Here is a 21,274-nt window from a genome sequence, read left to right as displayed (position 1 = left end):
CTTCCCCCTTTTCTTTATCTCCCTTTCTCTTTCTTCCTTCTTTCCTTCCTTCCTGTCTTTCCTGGATTTTGACAGGGCGGGAAGGGGTGCGGTGGGGTTTGGAGGTGGCGTGAAGTAAAAGGAGGTAAGATTGGGGCAGGCGAGTGATGGAGCGTGAGGTTGTGTGTGTGTGTGCGGCAGCGGGGGGAGTGATGGAGCGTGGGGTTGCGTGTGTGCGTGCGGCGGGGGGAGTGATGGAGCGTGGGGTTGTGTGTGTGCGTGCGGCGGGGGGGGGTGTGTGTGCGGGAAGCGGCGCGGCGGGGCTTGGAGTGGGCATGGCTTCCGCAGAGGGAACTGTGTGCGCGCGCCAGGGAACTTGCGGTTGGGCACCAATGCGCATGCTCAGTTGTTTTGCCGTTTTGTGAGTGTGTTGTTGTGTTGTTTTTCATTTTGAGTAGATATGTTTGTACCTTATGGGTTGTGTTATGGGCATGGGAATTTTGGTTAAGTTTCGTTGGGGGGTTTGTGAGTTTTGTTGTTTTGCCGTTTTGTGAGTGTGTTGTTGTGTTGTTTTTCATTTTTTGTAGATATGTTTGTACCTTGTGGGTTGTGTTATGGGCATGGCAATTTTGGTTAAGTTTCGTTGGTGTTTTTTGAGTTTTGTTGTTTTGCCGTTTTGTGAGTGTGTTGTTGTGTTGTTTTTCATTTTGAGTAGATATGTTTGTACCTTGTGGGTTGTGTTATGGGCATGGCAATTTTGGTTAAGTTTCGTTGGGTTTTTTTTAGTTTTGTTGTTTTGCCGTTTTGTGAGTGTGTTGTTGTGTTGTTTTTCATTTTGAGTAGATATGTTTGTACCTTGTGGGTTGTGTTATAGGCATGGCAATTTTGGTTAAGTTTCGTTGGGTTTTTTTGAGTTTTGTTGTTTTGCCGTTTTGTGAGTGTGTTGTTGTGTTGTTTTTCATTTTGAGTAGATATGTTTGTACCTTGTGGGTTGTGTTATGGGCATGGCAATTTTGGTACAGTTTCGTTGGGGGGGTTTTGAGTTTTGTTTCCTCGTTGGATGCCCCTAACAAATTTATATATATAGATTCTTAAGATCACTGAAACCTATGACAAGTTGAAAGTAGGTACCAAAATGTTTCAGAAGCTGCATATATTTCATGAGACTGTGAAATATCGAATTCTCTGGGGTGTAGCACAGATATGTCAAACTCGCAACATAAGATCTCTGAATACTTTTTTATTGTATGTGCTCTTTTATTATCAAAATAAATACAATGCCACAGTTGTCATTGTTCAGTAGATTCACATGAAGGATAAATCTTTCATCATGTTTCAGTCACCTAGGTCTATATCACATATCTTCTCACGTTCAAGTTCAAGTTCACTTTATTAGGGTCAATGACCAGCTCATGAGAAGAGGGACACAGTCCCACATATCTTCTCAACATCTAAGTAATTTACTAAGTAAGAAATATTTTACGTAGAAAGCAGAAACAATATCCCTGTAAGGAGTGTCTGAATCAGATTTGGTCCGAGGAATATGGCACAATCTACGGAAAGCAGGGGAGCGTAGCAGAAGGTTGTGTGAAAGGCCCATGAAACTTGATGATACCCAGTACAAAGCTATGGCCTGCAATAAAAAAAGAATGAAATATTACTTTAAACAAAATCAAGAAGTTGTTATGAAATAACATATCCCTCAGTAAATGGGTGTCGCCATTCTTTATTAGGAATATTCAATGTGAACATATGAATTTATTCAATTATATTTTAGTTATTTTGACCCATTGGCCAAAGGATGTCAAGGTATTATATACGTTTGTTTCCCTCCATTTTATTTTCAAAACAAAGTCAGGTTGGCATAGAAGATTGTCACCCAATTCTAGTGGCCTAAGGAACATGCAAATCTGAATCTTAGTCAAGCACTAAAACTAAACATCTTATCTCAAAGTTAATATTCACACTGAAATGCATTGAAATGCTGTTAATTCATACCAGTCCCCGAATGTACCCCCCGTTACATGTTTTTAAAATAATAATAATAATAATAATAATAATAATAATTATTATTATTATTATTATTATTATTATTTCTGGTATTTCTACCCTGTTCCTTCTCAACCCCCGAAGGGGGACTCAGGACGACTTACATTTGGCAGCAATTCTATGCCACTACATATAACAAAGCAATATAATACATAGAACATTAATTACAAGCAATAAAACAGTAAAAACAGTTAAATATCATCATTCCAGTCGAATTCCATATCCAAAGTGCTATTTATGCCTGCTGACCAAAAGCCTGGTCCCAGAACTACGACTTCAATTTCTTGCGAAAAGGCAGGAGGAATGAAGCCGATCTTACTTCTGTGGGAAGCGAGTTCCATAGGCGGGGAGCCACAGGCAAGAAGGCTCTGTCTCTCATCCCCGCCAGCCGCATTTGTGACGCTGGCGGGAGCGAGAGCAGGGCCTCCCCGGACAATCTTAAACTGCGAGCTGGGACATAGAGGGAGATGCGTTTGGCCACGTAAATATGAAAAGGTACTTTATAAATAGCAAATAATGTATAAATGCATATTCACATGGAACAATAACAAAGAAAGAACAACTTTAGAAGCACAAAGATATGGTAAGGAAGCACAAAGAACAAAGTGAAGAGGCAGAATCACCTCCCCTAAAGAAACAGCACACATATGGAAAATACTGTTGTGCATGCAGCATTCTGTCTTTAAAGGAAACTGTTTTACAGAGGCATTTTCAGACTCTCTGGAACAAAACTAAGTGTTTATTTCCAATGCATTTCCTGGTACACACCAGAATTAAAAGATTTTCACGTTATTGTCCTGAATTACTTACTGAAGGCACAGTTGCAGCAACTGGGATCATAAATATAGATACCCCACGGAAGAAGTTTGTGGCATACCTCTGAAATCTGGAGGATTCGGTTTTGCGTAAAGCAAAAATCTAGGGAGATAAATATCACTTTTAAGAACTACAGGAAACAGACTGCTGTGAGGTCATGCAAATATGAGATTCGTAACAGGAACGTTCAAGTCAAATAAATTAATAAGTTATGTAGGCAGTCCTCAGGTTACAAACAAGATAAGTTCTATAGGTTGCTTCTAAATTGAACAGGTACATTTTTAAGTGTAACTCTAGCCAAACACATACACACATACACACAAGTTTTGGGTAGCATGGAGGTGGGTGGGTTTAACAGCATTGTAACATTTATTTTGCTAATTTTGCCCCTGTTCAAAATTCACCTCACTTTCTCTCCCTGTGACAATTGGATTTTGAAAAGTTTGCATTGTTGTGGAAAGAAACACTGGTGGTAAGCTTCAGTGGACACACATTTTTTCCATGATAAGTTTTACAAGGGTGAATTTCCCTTCCTAGGGATAGATTTCCTTTCACTTCCTATTGCCTTAACCTCCTTTGTAACTAAGAGTTGTATGTAACTCGGGGACTGCTTGTACTGTATTTTCACTTCTTGGCATGTATGTATCTTCTCCAGTGTATATGTTAACGATTGGTGGGGACGAGAGACAGGGCCTTCTCGGTGATTGCTCCCCGGCTATGGAACTCCCTCCCTGGTGAGATCAGGTTGGCCCCCTCCCTCCTGCCCTTTAGAAGGATGGTAAAAACTTGGCTGTGGGACCAAGCTTTCAGGACAGGGCAATAAAACGGCAATAGGAAAGATGACCAGGCCAATTAGACTTGATGCGGATGACTAGGATGGTTTTAAATGGTGTATTTTAATATTTTGATGAATAAATAAATCATCATAAAACAACCCCCAAGATACATAATCATCAGGAATAATCCAGATAACAGGAAATTAACACAAAATTAGGTGTGATTATTTCTATGTAATAAGGACTGTTTCAGTTGTTTTTTTTCTAACTGCTTCTATATCAGACACAAGAAGGAATATCTCATCAGATGTTCTTCCACATTCCTTTGCTCATAAAGCTCTGCTTTTCTAATTGCTTTGACAGATTGAGAAAACAGCTTGTCTTCTCTTTGTCCTTTAAAAAAAGATCTGTAAGTAGATATGGTGTGATCTATAAATACCTCCACTATCAGCAAATTGAGGACTCCAAGCGTGATTGGCATGATCCAAGTGGGGTCTGGTACAGTAAGATCTGGAAACCAAAGCATGCCACCTGTGGAAAGTTGCTCCTGAATGAAAAGCCCTGTGGAAAACATACACAGAAAAATAAAAGTGGCACATTATATTACCTAGAAGGCGTATGACCATGTTTAGCAGAAATGAGCACTGAATCAAGACCAGGGGAAATCACTGGTACATTTGGCAGCTGCCAAATTTTGGGCTCTCCCTAAGTGATTCAGACTTGGAGCTTTTAAAAATCAGCTGTAGCTCGTACTGATTTTTAAAAGCTGGATACTTTCCAGGTTACATAATCCCAATAAGGGTTCCATAAATTATGGCAGCCTTAAATATTTTTCAAAACAAAATCAAACCACACAGAATGCTGCTAGCTTCCTGCAGATTCAACTGGCTTGTTTAGAAGTCATCCCTTTATCTAATACAGTGGTTCTCAACCTGGGGGTCGGGACCCCTGAGGGGGTCGCCGGGGTTGTGAGAGGGGTCGCCAAAGACCATCAGAAAACACAGTATTTTCTGTTGGTCATGGGCGTTCTGTGTAGGAAGTTTGGCCCAATTCAATTGTTGGTGGGGTTCAGAATGCTCTTTGATTGTAGATGTACTATAACTCCCAGCAACTACAACTCCCAAATGTCAAGGTTTATTTTCCCCAAACTCCACCAGTGTTCACATTTGGGCATATTGAGTATTTCTGCCAAGTTTGGTCCAGATCCATCATTGTTTGAGTCCACAGTGCTGTCTGGATATAGGTGAACTACAACTCCAAACTCAAGGTCAATGCCCACCAAACCCTTCCAGTGTTTTCTGTTGGTCATGGGAATTTTGTGTGTCAGGTTTGGTTCAATTCCATCATTGGTGGAGTTCAGGTTGTAGGTGAACTATAAATCCCAACAACTCGAACTCCCAAATAACAAAATCAATCAATCCCCCCTCCTCCCAATCCCACCACTATTCAAATTTGGGCATATCGGGTATTTGTGCTAAATTTGATCCAGTGAAAATACATCCTGCTTATCAGATAATTGCATTACCATTCATAACAGGAGCAAAATTACAGTTATGAAGTAGCAAAATAATGTTATGGTTGGGGGTCACCACAACATGAGGAACTGTATTAAGGGGTTGCAGCATTAGGAAGGTTGAGAAACACTGATCTAATACTTCATTTCAATAATTGAGTCTAAGAGGCATCTCTGAACTGTAAGATCCCAAATTTTCAAAGTCCAACAGCGACACCTACAGGAGACTTTGTGTATTGAGGAAGAAAAAGATATGCTGCTATGCATTTGTAACTAGCCACATAAGCTTTTCCCAATTTAGGGCTAGGTAGAGGAGACTGGACTGTGCAACAATGCTTCGTGGTTCTTATTAACAATAAACAAGTATTTTAAGATTTGAAATGCTAGCAGTATTCAGAGTTTGGGCGCTTCCAATCAGTTACTTCAAATAGTACTAAAAAGATGTGAAGCCAACAATGTACACAAAGAAGATGACTACCAAAGTGCAATCAGGAGGCTGATTAAAGCTGCTTGCAAATCTACACCAAAGCTATTCATAAAATACTAGCCATCCCCTGCCACACATTGCTGTGGCCCAGTCTGGTGATCTGGAAAATAAAGTAATGAGAAAGTGTCTTTATGCTTGTGGGTAAACAGTATTTCCTGCTGTTTCTTTGTTAGTGTTAGTGCGGAGATTGTCTGGTTTGCCCACTCTGGAACATGCAACATAGAATTGTCCTTCTTTAGGGGTCCCGTTTAAATCTATGATACTATATCTCCCTCTCTGTGTGTGAATCATATATATCTATATCTATATCCATCGCTGGATGGCTCTTTGTCAGGAGGGCTTTGATTACGTTTTCTTCCCCTGGTGAAGGGAGTTGGACTGGATGGTGGTTCTGTGTGGGAAGTTTGCCCCAATTCTGTCGTTGGTGCAGTTCAGAATGCTCATTGATTGTGGGTGAACTATAAATCCTAGTAACTACAACTCTCAAATGTCAAGGTCTATTTTCCCTAACCTCCATCTGTGTTCACATTTCGGCATATGGAATATTCCTGCCCAATTTGGTCCAGATCCATCATTGTTTGAGTCCTCAGTGCTCTCTGGATGTAGGTGAACTGCAATTCCAAAATTCAAGGTCAATGGCTGCCAAACCCTTCCAATATTTTCTGTTGGTCTGTGTGCCAAGTTTGGTTCAATTCCATCGTTGGTGGAGTTCAGAATGTTCTTTGATTGTAGGTGAACTATAAATCTCAGCAACTACAACTCCCAAATGAAAAAGAAATCATAATTTTTTGAGTGATGGTCACTCCTTGTGTAGTGAGACGTTTTGTTGCGAAATTTGGTGTGATTTCGTTCATTGGTTCTTTTGTTTTTAAGGTACTCATTATGCACAGAATATAGATAGATAGATAGATAGATAGATAGATAGATAGATAGATAGATAGATAGATAGACAGACAGACAGACAGACAGACAGATAGATAGATAGATTTGACTGTGAATATTAAGAAGGAGCAGGTTTACAGTTTGGAATATGCTTCTGTTCTTAATTGGTTAAAAGAGAACATGAAATGGGCAGGCAAAGTCTGGCTTTTTTAGTCACTTTGTTTAGATTTCAGTTCGTAATAATCATTGTTAAAAACAAGAAATCAATAAAGATTGTTTCTGTTGTGGAAAAAAAAGATGCTACCATTTTATAGGAACCTGATTTTCGGTTAATGTCACAGTTGTTCATGCAATAAAAATGGCTTATAATGACAAGCTGTCTTGTTAGTGACAAGCAAGGTATATCAATTGGCTCCTATACTATACAGTTTTGAATACTGAAACTTTGTGTTTCTGTGCATAGAAATCTGTTTGGCCAGCAAAACATGAGTATTTTGTTAAGGAGAACTGAACTGGAAACACAGGACAGATCAATAGCAAATGCCAATTTTGCGATTCTCTTTTTTTCCATTCATAGCCAAGAGAAGAAAGCAAACACAGAACCCCCCTTCTCCCCATACATACACGCGCGCGCGCGCACACACACACACACACACACACACAGAGCAAACATGGGCAAAGGATGGGCCGAATGATGTTCACACTGGATTTTTTTTTTAGCTTGGTTCAATTTATATTATTCCAAATTACTTTCATACTGCATATGCTGAAATTGTTGACTGAATTCCTTCAGTTCAATGCCTCTCCTGTCTTTGGAAGGCTGCTGCCATGAACTGGAACTGATATGGCCATTTCATAGAATCCTAGAATCATAGAGTTGGAAGAGACCTCATGGGCCATCCAGTCCAACCCCCTGCCAAGAAGTAGGAATATTGCATTCAAAGCACCCCTGACAGATGGCGATCCAGCCTCTGTTTAAAAGCCTCCAACACACTCCGGGGCAGAGAGTTCCACTGCTGAACGGCTCTCACAATCAGGAAGTTCTTCCTAATGTTCAGATGGAATCTCCTTTCTTGTAGTTTGAAGCCATTGTTCCGCATCCTAGTCTCCAGGGAAGAAGAGAACAAGTTCGCTCCCTCCTCCCTGTGAGTTCCTCTCACATATTTCTACATGGCTATCATGTCTCCTATCAGCCTTCTCTTCTTCAAGCTAAACATGCCCAGCTCTTTAAGCTGCTCCTCATAGGGCTTGTTCTTCAGACCCCTGATCATTTTAGTCGCCCTCCTCTGAACACTTTCCAGCTTGTCAATATCTCTCCTCAATTGTGGTGCCCAGAATTGGACACAATATTCCAGGTGTGGTCTAACCAAGGCAGAATAGAGGGGTAGCATGACTTCCCTGGACTAGGCCAAAATCCCATTGGCCTATTGATGCAGGCCAAAATCCCATTGGCCTTTTTTGCTGCCACATCACATTGTTGCGGGAAAAAATCCATGCTGTCATCATGGATGTGCAGAATCAGGTACACATCCATGTGATCCCAAATTATATATTTCTGTCATTAGCTGAATTTTAGCCATAGTGGTTAAAGAAAATTTATTAATGCACCAATGTGCTTCAGATAAGTTCTCCAGTACAACAAATGATTACATTAGAGAAAATGTTTACTGTGAATAAAACTTTGATAATCAGTCAACTTTCATTCCAGTACAAGGAGCAATAACAACTCTTTAGTCTTGAATACTCTTCCCACTTACGAATCTCTCAAATTTTGGCTTTCACATTGGACTTTTGTAACATGGCTGTTCAATGATTACCTTCAGAAGATGCTCTACCAACACTCAAGTTCCGCAAAGCAATGGAAACAAAGACCCAGAGTGGAATCTGTATCCATATAAGTAGGCTGGCCTTGACAGGATGGCAGTTATCACGAACATACAAGTCCGAAACAATCCTTTTCAGGTTCTTCTTGAAATGGAACCTGTTTGGAAATACAAGCAAAAAGCAATCCCAAAGATTAATGGAGAGACCCTGTACACATCTGCTCAGACATCAGTTTCCAAATGTTTATAGGCTTAAAATGGGTTTTAAGTATAGTGAAGTACCATATTTTCTGGTGTACTAGATGACCTTTTAAGCCTGGGAAACATTATGAAAAGTCAGGGGTCGTTTATTACACTGGGAATAAATTATAATAATTAAAAGAAAAGAATAAAATCTCCTTTAGTGGTGCGGTTTGGGGAGGGAGGGAGGAGGGCGGAGGGAGGGCATGGGGAGGAGGAGTGGCAGGCCGCATTGCCATGGGGGTGATGGCCCACTGGGCTTTCCCTGCAGCCTCTTTAAGGACCTCCTCCATCCTCGCTGCTCACCTCCTCCAAAGGCCACTGGGCTTGTCTAGGCCCAAGGAAGTGCCTCTGGACGACTCCCAGCAGCCCCGGGTGGCAGTGTGCCTGGGATGTGCTCACAGGCATTCTGAGAGCAGTAATTCCCTGACTCTTACGGCTCCCAGAATCCCTCATGGAGAACATCCAAGGCACACTGCCGCCTAGGGCTGCTGGGAGTCATCGTCTTGGGAAGTCTGACTTGGCTACGGTGGTCCACACTCTGGTTACATCCCGTCTAGACTACTGCAACGCTCTCTACGCGGGGTTGCCTCTGAAGACTGCCCGGAAGTTTCAATTAGTCCAACGAGCAGCAGTCAGATTGCTAACAGGAGCAGGGTACAGAGATCAAACGACCCCTCTGTTACGCCAGCTCCACTGCCTGCCGATTAGCTTCCGAGCACAATTCAAAGTGCTGGTTTTGACCTATAAAGCCCTAAACGACTCCGGCCCAGTTTACCTGTCCGAACGGATTCTCCCCGATGAACCATCAAGGTTATTAAGATCTTCCGGAGGGGCCCTGCTCTCGGTCCCACCACCCTCGCAATCGCGTTTGGTGGGGACGAAGGACAGGGCCTTCTCGGTGGTGGCTCCTCGGCTTTGGAACTCCCTCCCACTAGAGATTGGATCTGCTCCCTCCCTCCTGACCTTCAGGAAACTAACAAAGACCTGGCTTTGGAATGTGGCATTTGAGGACTGAGTCTATAACCTTCGTCCACATGGAAGGAGGATGATGAACTGTGACTGTATTGACGACTTGGCTTGTGTAATGTGATGATGATGTTTTTATTGTACTTATATTTTAATGTGTAATGATGATGCACTGTGTTGTTTTTGTATATTATTGTATATGAACACATGTTGTGAACTGGCCTGAGTCCCTCCTTGGAGGTGAGAAGACCGGTATATAAAACTTCTAAATAAATAAATAAATAAAATCGTCTGGAGGCACTTCCTTGGGCCTAGGCGAGCCCAGTGGCCTTCGGAGGAGGTGAGCTGTGAGGGTGGAAGAGGTCCTTGTAAGGAGAGCGGCGGGGGCCGCGGGGGCATAATATTGGAAGAGCGGTAGTCTTAAACGGCGAGTATATCCCTAATTCTGTATTTTATTTTTAAAACTTGGGGGTCATCTTATACCCCCAGTCACCCTGTATGCTGGAAAATACAGTATTAGTCATACTGAAGACTGAAGTGCAAATTTCACCTAGTTTCCTTTATTTAAGTCAAGGGACATCACATCAAATTTAAATCAGAAAACTGTAAGCAAAAGTGTTTTTCGTTTATTGTGCAACAAAGCCTATGAACTTCATGTTTCAAATATTTTTCTTTCATACAGAATAAGCATCTCTTTTCTGGAATTCTAAAATCTCAAATGCTTCAAAATTATCCACATGGGTGGCTGACATAGTGACATTGCTTTCTGATGGTTCAATGTTCACAAACTTTGTCTCATGATTTTTTAAAATTATATAAAACTATGTTCAGGCAATGTGGATAATGTGAATATGAAACATAGGTGTATTTCACGTCTAAATTTGGATCCCATTTCCAAACTATCTTGTTATGAACATATTTCAAAATCTGAAAAGATCAAAAATACTTCCAGTCCCAAGCAGTTTGAATAAACTGGATTGTTGTAGGTTTTTTCGGGCTATATGGCCATGTTCTAAAGGCATTTTGTCGTGACATTTCGCCTGAATCTATGGCAAGCATCTTCAGAGGTAGTGAGGTCTGTTGAAACTAGGAAAAAGGGCTTATATATCTGTGGAATGACCAGGGTGGGACAAAGGACTCTTGTCTGTTGGAGCTAGGTGTGAATGTTTCAGCTGATGACCTTGATTAGCATTTGATTGCCTGGCAGTGCCTGGAGCAATCTTTTGTTGAGAGGTGATTAGATGTCCTTGTTTGTTTTCTCTCTGTTGTTGTGCTGTTCTAATTTTAGAGTTTTTTGTAATACTGGTAGCCAGATTTTGTTCATTTTCATGGTTTCCTCCTTTCTGTTGAAATTGTCCACATGCTTGCAGGCGAAATGTCAGGAGAAAATACCTTTAGAACATGGCCATATAGCCCGAAAAAACCTACAACAACCCAGTGATTCCGGCCATGAAAGCCTTCGACAATACATAGTTTGAATAAAGGCTACTCAGCTTGTAATATCCCTATATTTAACTTCCAAATCACCACACGGTAAAATGATTTCAGATATATTAATTCACTGAAATTAAATTTTGTTTGTTTATTTATTTATTTATTTATTTGTGGTATTTCTATCCCATCTCTTCTCTACCCCTGAAGGACAGCTTACATTTGGCAACAACTTGATGCTGCTACATATAAACAATTACAATAATACAACAATAATTAAAATACATAAAGCATTAATTAAAACAATAATACAGTATCATCAGCTGTGTCACCATTCCAGTCAATGCTGACATTCTTAATTCCATTCTATGTATTGATATACATAGAATGGAATTGGCTACTTAACGTAAGTAGCTAAGAAAGTGTGTTCCTTGGTTTTACTTCTTTAAAATTTAGTATCAAAGAAATAAAATGGAAATAATAGGGATAGGTTCCTACAGCAGAAAAATATTCCAGCAAACGTTTTATCAAAAACTAACAATATGTACATTTGAAATGAAACAACTAGGTCAGGTAAGCCTTGTATATGTGAATAAAAACCACTAGAAAATGTCTTCCAAAATGCATCCAAGGATTGCTTAAAATAGACATTATTTAAAAAGCAGAAGAAAAATGTGAACTTACAAAGATATGATCATAGTGCATACAAAGATTTCACAGAAAACACATAAAGATGGATCCTAGAAATATATCACTAGAGAAGGGGAATCCCAGTTGTATCACCGGGATTGTGGCGCAGCTGGCTGAGTGTCAGTTGCATTAAGATCACTCTGACCAAAAAGGTCATGAGTTCAAAGCCAGCCTGGGTTGGAGTGGGTTTCCAACCAATTGTGTTTAGCCTGTTGTCGACCTTTGCAACCCGAAAGACAGTTGCATCTGTCAAGTAGGAAAATAAGGTATCACCTTAAAGTGTGGGGAGGCTAAATTAACTGATTTATGAGGCTATAAAGAAGACTCCAGCAAAGCATTCCAGCGGGGAAGCATGCGGGGAATGCGGAAGTGATTCATCAGCGTCGCAGATGGACAATGAAAGCGACAGCTCCCCTGGCGGCCAGAAAAAAAGTTAAAAAGCCTCTGTGTATGTCTGTATATGTTCGTATGTCAAAAACCGGCATTGAATGTTTGCCATATATGTGTACACTGTAATCCGCCCTGAGTCCCCTGCGGGGTGAGAAGGGCGGAATATAAAAGCTGTAAATAAATAAATAAATAAATATCAGTATATAGCTATAACTAATCTAAATATTGGGTGCCCCTGGTGACGCAGTGGGTTAAAGTGCTGAGCTGATGAGCTTGTTGACCGAAAGATTGCAGATTCGATTCCAGGGAGCGGCGTGAGCTTCCGCTGTCAGCCCTAGCTTCTGCCAACCTAGCAGTTCGAAAACATGTAAATGTGAGTAGATCAATAGGTACTGCTCCGGCGGGAAGGTATCGATGCTCCATGCAGTCATAACCTTGGAGGTGTCTACGGACAACGCCGGCTCTTTGGCTTAGAAATGGAGATGAGCACCACACTCCAGAGTCAGACATGACTGGACTTAATGTCAGGGGACAACCTTTTTTTAATCTAAATATTAAATACTAAAGAACATTCATAGCGTCTTAGGCTTGATTAGTCATGCTGCTCTAATGCTCTTACCTGGCTAGTTTTTCAGACCAACCTTGTTGCTTTGCACACACTGAAACCTCATAGCGAAGATGCTTGGCTAGGCTTTGAATTTCAGGCTGCAGGTTTTCCAACTAGCTGAAAAGATACAGAAATTGTAGTCAGAAACCTTCTTTCTTCATGTACAGGCAGTCCCTGAATTACAGGCAAGATAGGTTCTGCAGATTTGTTCTTGAGTTGAATTTGTATGTTAAGTTGGAACAGATACATATTTAAAGTTCATATGTATCTGGGTAGCACAAGGAATGTTTAACACCCCTGTGGCATTTGTTTTGCTGTCTATGCCCCTGTTTAGAAGATTTCTTCTCACTTTGAATTAGATTTTGAAAAAAAATGGCTTGTTGTGGAAACAAGGACTGGTGGTAAAGCTTCAGCTGAAACAGCTTTCTTCCATAATAATAATAATAATAATAATACTTTTTTATTATATATTAAAGGCCCTGCTTTCCGTCCCACCATTGTCACAGGTGCGATTGGTGGGGACGAGGGACAGGGCCTTCTCAGTGATTGCTCCCCAGCTATGGAACTCCCTTCCTTGTGAGAACAGGTTGGCCCCCTCCCCCCTGTCCTTTAGAAGGATGGTAAAAACTTGGCTGTGGGACCAAGCTTTCGGGACAGGGCAATGAAGCGACAATGGGAAAGATGACCAGGCCAATTAGATTTGACGCTGATGACTAGGACGGTTTTAAATGGCGTATTTTAATATTTTGATAATTTTTTTTTAATGTTTATGTATTGTACCCAGGCATTGAATGTTTGCTATGTATATGTCGTGCTCCGCTCTGAGTCCCCTTTGGAGTGAGAAGGGCGGAATATAATATAATTGTTTAAAATAATAATAATAATAATAATAATAATAATAAATTATTAGCATAGTACAATATCAGTATTATATATTACTGAAAGTGTTGTAACTCAGCGTGTGTCTTCAGTACCTACTAGTGCTAGTAGGAGGAAACGAGGCTTGGAAGAGCAAGACGCTCAGCAACAGCTGAAGCGCATTAGGGACATTGTTTAACTCTTAAGCAGCCGTTTGCCTCGTTGCTCTGCCTGGGTCTTGACAATATTGCACTATACCATTATATTGTAATATTATTCATATTACATGTAATGTAAATATATAATTATAATATTGTATAATTATTACTAGTATTATATTGTATTACATTACAATATTATAAATATTATATGTATATACAATATAGTATATTATATTATTAGTAAAGACAAGATGGAAATCTCTTCTGCTCCCCTCTGTCCATGGGATCCCATTGAAAGTAATGGTTTTAACTTGCATCACTGTCGCTTGCATCCAGGGCCGTAGCCAGAAAAAATTTTCAGGAGGGGTTGAAATTTTCGGGGGGGGGTTTGAAAATTTGGGGGGGGGGGGTTGAAACCTGCCTTCTAGCTCACGCTGAAGCAAAGAGCACAGCAGGGGGCAGAGCAGCCTTCAATAGCCTGCAGCTCCGCCCCTGTCAACCACCTCCACCAAGTCTGGCCTCCTTAATGAGAGCATTCAATACACACACCCCCAACTTGGTTGCTTCGCTACATCGGATATTGCTGCAAGTAATGATAGTGTGAATAAATTGTCAATATTTAAGGCCTTGCATGGTCTGGGGCCGATGTACCTGAGGGACCGCCTCACCCCCTACCAACCCCAGAGATCCCTCCGTTCTGAGGACCAAGATCTATTGGAAATTCCCAGTGTCAAGACCTTGCGTCTAACAGCAACCAGACGCAGAGCCTTTACAGCAGTGGCACCATCACTCTGGAATACTCTGCCACCTGAAGTCCGTGCCTTGCGGGACTTATCAGCTTTCCGTAGGGCATGTAAGACATATCTGTTTCGACGGGCCTTTGATCTCTGATATTGCTGTTTTTAAATTGTTTTAAATTGTTTTTAAATTGTGTTCGATTTTAGCCTGTTCTTGTAAGCCGCTCCGAGCCCCAGGGGAGTGGCGGCATATAAGTTCGAATAATAAATAAATAAATAAATATTTGCTTGAGATAGTGCTTGTAGTTCTGGAGGGACTCTTAATTTTTTGCATCTCATAGACTTAGCATGGGGATTTGGTTAACCAGTTAAAATTCATGAGTAAACTGGGTTTTTTTTAAAAAAAATCTGAAACATTTCGGGGGGGGGGTTGAACCCCTAAACACCCCCCCCCTCGCTACAGGCCTGCATCCTATGGGCTTTGATGCAGAACCATGGGATCCCATATTAGCAGATGCCAGGGAATGCTCGAGTTCTGCCAAGAAAAGAAAGCCAGTAAAAAGACTGAAATATATATTACTAGCGGTCCCCTGCCACGCATTGCTGTGGCCCAGTTTTGTGATCTGGAAAATAAAGCAATGAGAAAATGTTGGTTTCTAATATATGTAATGTCTTTCTGCTTGTGGGTAAACAGTATTTCTTGCTGTTTCTTTATCAGTGTTGATGTGGAGATTGTCTGGTTTGCCTATTCTGGAACATACAACATATCATTGTCCTTCATCAGGGGTCCCTTACAAATCTTTGATACTGCATCTGTCATATACATATGTGTGTGTGTGCGTGAATGGCTGATTAGTCCTTTGTCAAGAGAGCTTTGATTATGTTTTCTTGCCCTGGTGAAAGGAGTTGGACTGGATGGCCTTAAGACAGCATTTCTCAACCTGGGAAATCAAGACCTCGGGGGCGGGGGGGTCATTGGGGGGGGGGGGGTTTGGAAGGGTCACCAAAGACCACCAGAAAACACAGTATTTTCTGTTGGTCATGAGGGTTCTGTGTGGGATGTCAAGGTCTATTTCCCCCAAACTCCATCTGTGTTTATACAGTATTTGGGCATATTGAGTATTCCTACCAAGTTTGGTCCAGATCCATCATTGCGTGAGTCCACAGTGCTCTCTAGATGTAGATGAACTACAACTCCCAAACTCAAGGTCAATGCCCACCAAACCCTTCTAGTGTTTTCTATTGGCCAGGGGTGTCCTGTGTGCCAAGTCTGGTTCAATTCCATCGTTGGTGGAGTTCAGAATGCTCTTTGATTATAGGTGAACAATAAATCCCAGCAACTACAACTCCCAAATGACAAAATCATAATGTTTTTTTTGAGTGATGGTAACTCCTTGTGTTGTGAGATGTTTTGTTGCCAAATTTGGTGTGATTTCGTTCATTGGTTCTTTTGTTTTTAAGGTACTCATTACGCACAGAGCATTTTTATATATATAGATTACATTACAATATTATAAATATTATATGTATATACAATATACTATATTATATTATATGATTAGTAAAGACAAGATCTCCAGCAACAAGAATGACTGACAACTGGAAAATAGAGGGAGAAAATGTGGAGGCCGCGACAGACTGTATTTCTAGGTGCAAAGATTGCTGCAGATGCAGACTGTGGCCAGGAAATCAGAAGACGCTTACTTCTTGGGAGGAGAGCAATGTCCAGTCTCGATAAAATCGTAAAGAGTAGAGACATCAGACTGGCAACAAAGATTCGCATAGTCAAAGCCATGGTATTCCCTGTAGTCACCTACGGATGTGAAAGCTGGACCTTAGGGAAGGCTGAGCGAAGGAAGATCGATGCTTTTGAACTGTGGTGCTGGAGGAAAGTTCTGAGAGTGCCTTGGACTGCGAGAAGATCCAACCATTCCATCCTCCAGGAAATAAAGCCCGACTGCTCACTGGAGGGAAGGATACTAGAAACAAAGTTGAAGTACTTTGGCCACATCATGAGGAGACAGGAAAGCCTAGAGAAGACAATGTTGCTGGGGAAAGTGGAAGGGAAAAAGAAGAGGGGCCGACCAAGGGCAAGATGGATGGATGGCATCCTTGAAGTGACTGGACTGACCTTGAGGGAGCTGGGGGTGGTGACAGCTGACAGGGAGCTCTGGCGTGGGCTGGTCCATGAGGTCACGAAGAGTCGGAGACAACTGAACGAATGAACAAAAACATGTAATGTAAATATATAATTAGAATTATAATATTGTATTATTATTACTAGTATAAATTGTGGCAAGTTCTTGGAGGGATGGGCATACCAAGCCACCTTGTCTCTCTCCTGAGGAATCTGTACAAGGACCAAGTAGCAACAGTCAGAACTGACCACGGAACAACAGACTGGTTCAAGATTGGGAAAGGCGTACGGCAAGGCTGCATACTCTCACCCAACCTTTTTAACTTGTATGCAGAACACATCATGCGATGTGCGGGGCTTGATGAATGCAAAGCTGGGGTGAAAATTGCTGGAAGAAACATTAACAACCTCAGATATGCAGATGACACCACTCTGATGGCCGAAAGTGAGGAGGAGCTGACAATTATGCTGGGGAAAGTGGAAGGTAAAAGGAAGAGGGGCCGACCAAGGGCAAGATGGATGGATGGCATCCTTGAAGTGACTGGACTGACCTTGAAGGAGCTGGGGGTGGTGACGGCTGACAAGGAGCTCTGGCGTGGTCTGGTCCATGAGGTCACGAAGAGTCGGAGACGACTGAACGAATGAACAACATTATATTGTAATATTATTGGTAATATTACATGTAATGTAAATATATAATTAGAATTATAATATTGTATTATGATTACTAGTATTATATTGTATTACATTACAATATTATAAATATTATATGTATATACAATATACTATATTATATTATATTATTAGTAAAGACAAGATGGAAATGTCTTCTGCTCCCCTCTGTCCATGGGATCCCATTGAAAGTAATGGTTTTAACTTGCATCACTGTCCCTTGCATCCTATGGGCTTTGATGCAGACACCCATGTTAGAAGATGGCAGGGAGTTCTGCCAAGAAAAGAAAGCCAGTAAAAAGACTGAAATATATATTGTTTCGAGGAGTGTGCCCCCCTTAGAGAAAATAACTAGTGTCAAACAGCAGTGTAGAGAGGCACACCGAGTCTCCAATCGCCATCAACATCTACTCCCCCCCCCCCCCCCTCCACAATGTCCCACCAGGTTCCAAGGAGGAAGCACACTGCGCATGCTCAGAGACCCCCGAGGGAGGTTTTGCCCACCTTGGCGAGGACGCGGCTCTGTAAGGCGGCGAGAGGGAGCGTGAGGCCCGTGCGGAGGAGGGCGCTGGCAACCACCACGGTGGCCCACCAGGGGAGCTCCGAGGCGGCCTGCAGCGCAGCCAAGCCGGACTCGGCACAGACGACGGGCGCCGAGGAAGCCAAGGCCTCGTAATACCATCCCCAGGAAGGGGCTTCGAGGCCCCTCTCGCCGCTGCCACCTTCGGGCGCATGCGTACTGAGGGCGCGCGCTCCCAAGCCGAGAGACTGGAAGCCAAGGAGGCGCGAGGGGCCCGGCGTTAGTCCTCGCGACGCCCAAGAAATCGCCCACAACCGCGGTGCAGCGCGAGCCGCCATGTTACTCGTTGCAATGCGCATGCGCCCCGGCCACACTCTGGGGCGGAGTTCTCTTTCTAGTGCAAGCTGCTGCCCATTGTGGACAATTTTAGAGTGCTTAGAGCAGTGTTTCTCAACTTGGGGGGTCGGGTCACCAAACATAGTATTTTCTGTTGATCATGGGCATTCTGTGTGGGAAGTTTGGCCCAATTCTATTGTTGGTGGGGTTCAGAATGCTTTTTGATTGTAAAGGTAAAGGTAGTCCCCTGACATTAAGTCCAGTCATGTCTGACTCTGGGGTGTGGTGCTCATCTCCATTTCTAAGCCGAAGAGCCAGCGTTGTCCGTAGACACCTCCAAGGTCATGTTGGCCGGCATGACTGCATGGAGCGCCGTTACCTTCCCGCCAGATCTACTCACATTTGATCTACTCACATTTGCATGTTTTCGAACTGCTAGGTTGGCAGAAGCTAGGGCTGACAGCGGAAGCTCACGCCGCTCCCCGGAATCGAACCTGCAACCTTTCGATCAACAAGCTCAGCAGCTCAGTGCTTTAACCCACTGCGCCACTGGGGGCTCCTTTTTGATTGTAGGTGAACTATAAATCCCAGCAAGCACAACTCCTAAATGTCAAGGTCTATTTCCCCTAAATCCACCCGTGTTCACATTTGGGCATATTGAGTATTCATGCCAAGTTTGGTCCAGATCCATCATTGAGTCCACAGTGCTCTCTGGATGTAGGTAAACTACAACTCCAAAACTCAAAGTCCATGCCCACCAAACCTTTCCAGTATTTTCTGTTGGTCATGTGAGTTCTGTGTACCAAGTTTGGTTCAATTCAATCATTGGTGGATTCAGAATGCTCTTTGATTGTAGGTGAACTATAAATCCCAGCGAGCACAACTCCTAAATGTCAACGTCTATTTCCCCTAAATCCACCCGTGTTCACATTTGGGCATATTGAGTATTCATGCCAAGTTTGGTCCAGATCCATCATTGTTTGAGTCCACAGTGCTCTCTGGATGTAGGTGAACTACAACTCCAAAACCAAAGGACACTGCCCACCAAACCTTTCCAGTATTTTCTGTTGGTCATGGGAGTCCTGTGTACTAAGTTTGGTTCAATTCAATCATTGGTGAAGTTCAGAATGCTCTTTGATTGTAGATGAACTATAAATCTCAGCAACTACAACTTCCAAATGACAAAATCAATCCTCCCCAACCCCACCAGTATTCAAATTTGGGCATATGGGGTATTTGTGCCAAATTTGGTCCAGTGAATGGAAAATACAGCCTGCATATTAGATATTTACATTATGAGTCATAACTAGCAAAATCACAGTTATGAAGTAACAATGCAAATAATATTATGGTTGGGGGTCAACACAATATGAAGAACTGTATTAAGGGGTCGTCGCATTAGGAAGGTTGAGAAGCACTGGCTTAGAGGTTGTGTATTATTTTATTGCATTTTGGGAGGCATCACATTGCAAAGTTGTAGAGGTGAAAGGGACTGTGGCCTCTTCCACACAGCAGAATAAAAATCCCACATTAATCTGCTTTGAACTGGAATATATGGCAGTGTGGGTTCAGATAACCCAGTTCAGAGCTGATATTGTGGAATTTTCTGCCTTGATATTCTGGGACAGGGGTCATCAAACTTTTTAAATAGAGGGCCAGGTCATAGTCCCTCAAACTGTTGGAGGGCCGAATTATAATTTGAAAAAAAATGAGTGAATTCCTATGCACACTGCACATATTTTATTTGTAGTGCAAAAAACATTTAAAAACAATACAATAATTAAAATGAAGAACAATTTTAACAAATATAAACTTATTAGTATTTCAATGGGAAGCGTGGGCCTGGTTTTGGCTGATGAGATAGGGTTGTTGTTGCGTGCTTTCAAGTCATTTCAGACTTAGGATCCAGCCCTCCAAGGTCATTTACCTGGCCCTCAGGGCCAGGTAAATGACCTTGGAAGGCCGGATCCAGCCCCCGGGCCTTAGTTTGAGGACCCCTGTTCTGGGATATAGGGCTGCGTGGAAGGGTCCTGTGGTGGCCATCTAGTCCAACTCACTTCATCTCCTGAGAGATGGAATGAAAACTGGCAATGGTGCGTGTACTTTGTAAAGCATAGAATCAATGAGTTGGAAGAGACCACGTGGGCCATTTAGCCCAACCCCTGCCATGAGGGGAACAATGGCTTCAAACTACAAGAAAGGAGATTTCATCTGAACATGAGGAAGAACTTCCTGACTGCGAGAGCCGTTCAGCAGTGAAACTCTTCCCCTGGAGTGTGGTGGAGGCTCCTTCTTTGGAAGCTTTTAAACAGAGGCTGAATGGCCATCTGTCAGGGGTGATTTGAATGCAATATTCCTGCTTCTTGGCAGGGGGTTGGACTGGGTGGCCCATGAGGTTTCTTCCAAGTCTATGATTCTATAATGATTCTATGATTTTAGGAGTATCATTCAAGCAGTTGGTGACAAAACGTTCATTCTTTTCCCTGCTGCATGAGGAAGAATCTCTGCCGTCATTATTATTATTATTATTATTATTATTATTATTATTATTAACTTTATTTGTACCCCGCTAGCATCTCCCGAAGGACTCGATGCGGCTTACACAGGCCGAAGCCTCAAAACACAATACAATAGAGAACATAACACAACAATAGCAAAGCAAATCAAAACAATAAGCAAAATAACGACAATGGCAGTACATCAAGACATTATTAAAACTGGTTCGGCCGGCGCACTGGGGTACAAGGGTTAAAAGTGCTGAAATGGCAGGAGGCACGTAGGATTAAAAGTGCGGTGTGCAGCGACAATTAGTTATGCTAAGGTGCTACTAGGACTTGGGGTGGGGATTCCTAGTCTGAGAAGGCACAACGGAACAGCCAGGTTTTTAAATTCCTTCTGAAAACGGCTAGAGTAGGGGCCTGTCTGAGATCTTTTGGGAGGGCGTTCCAAAGTCGGGGGGCCGCCACAGAAAAGGCCCTGTCCCGTGTCCCCACCAAGCGCGCTTGCGACGTGGGTGGGATCACGAGCAGGGCCTCTCCAGATGACCGAAGCGAGCGTGTGGGTTCGTAGATGGTGATGCGGTCACGCAGGTAGGGTGGTCCCAAAGGAGTATAGCCAGCTAAGGAGTATAGTATACTAAGGAGTATAGCCAGCTGCCCCTGTGGCCCAGAGTGGCACTTGGTGTTGGTGGGAGGGGTCCCC

The 21,274-nt window shown here is 42.4% G+C and overlaps 1 protein-coding gene across 1 annotated transcript; it reads right to left on the bottom strand.

Annotated features, from left to right (window-relative positions):
- Positions 1-1,199: 1,199 nt before the first annotated feature.
- COX18 (cytochrome c oxidase assembly factor COX18) lies at positions 1,200-18,100 on the bottom strand. The gene is made up of 6 exons (XM_067470119.1): positions 17,722-18,100; positions 12,665-12,765; positions 8,320-8,483; positions 4,060-4,181; positions 2,839-2,946; positions 1,200-1,612 (listed from the first exon to the last, which is right to left on the bottom strand). Exons 1-6 carry the CDS (start codon positions 18,094-18,096, stop codon positions 1,424-1,426), a joined length of 1,059 nt encoding a protein of 352 aa, XP_067326220.1. The 5' UTR covers positions 18,097-18,100; the 3' UTR covers positions 1,200-1,423.
- Between the last annotated feature and the right edge of the window lie 3,174 nt (positions 18,101-21,274).

This window comes from Anolis sagrei, chromosome 6 (assembly GCF_037176765.1).
Source record: "Anolis sagrei isolate rAnoSag1 chromosome 6, rAnoSag1.mat, whole genome shotgun sequence".
In the NCBI taxonomy this organism is placed as follows: Eukaryota; Metazoa; Chordata; class Lepidosauria; order Squamata; family Dactyloidae; genus Anolis; species Anolis sagrei.
Note: the sequence above shows the minus strand (reverse complement) of the source record. Positions and strands in the feature narration are given on the sequence as shown.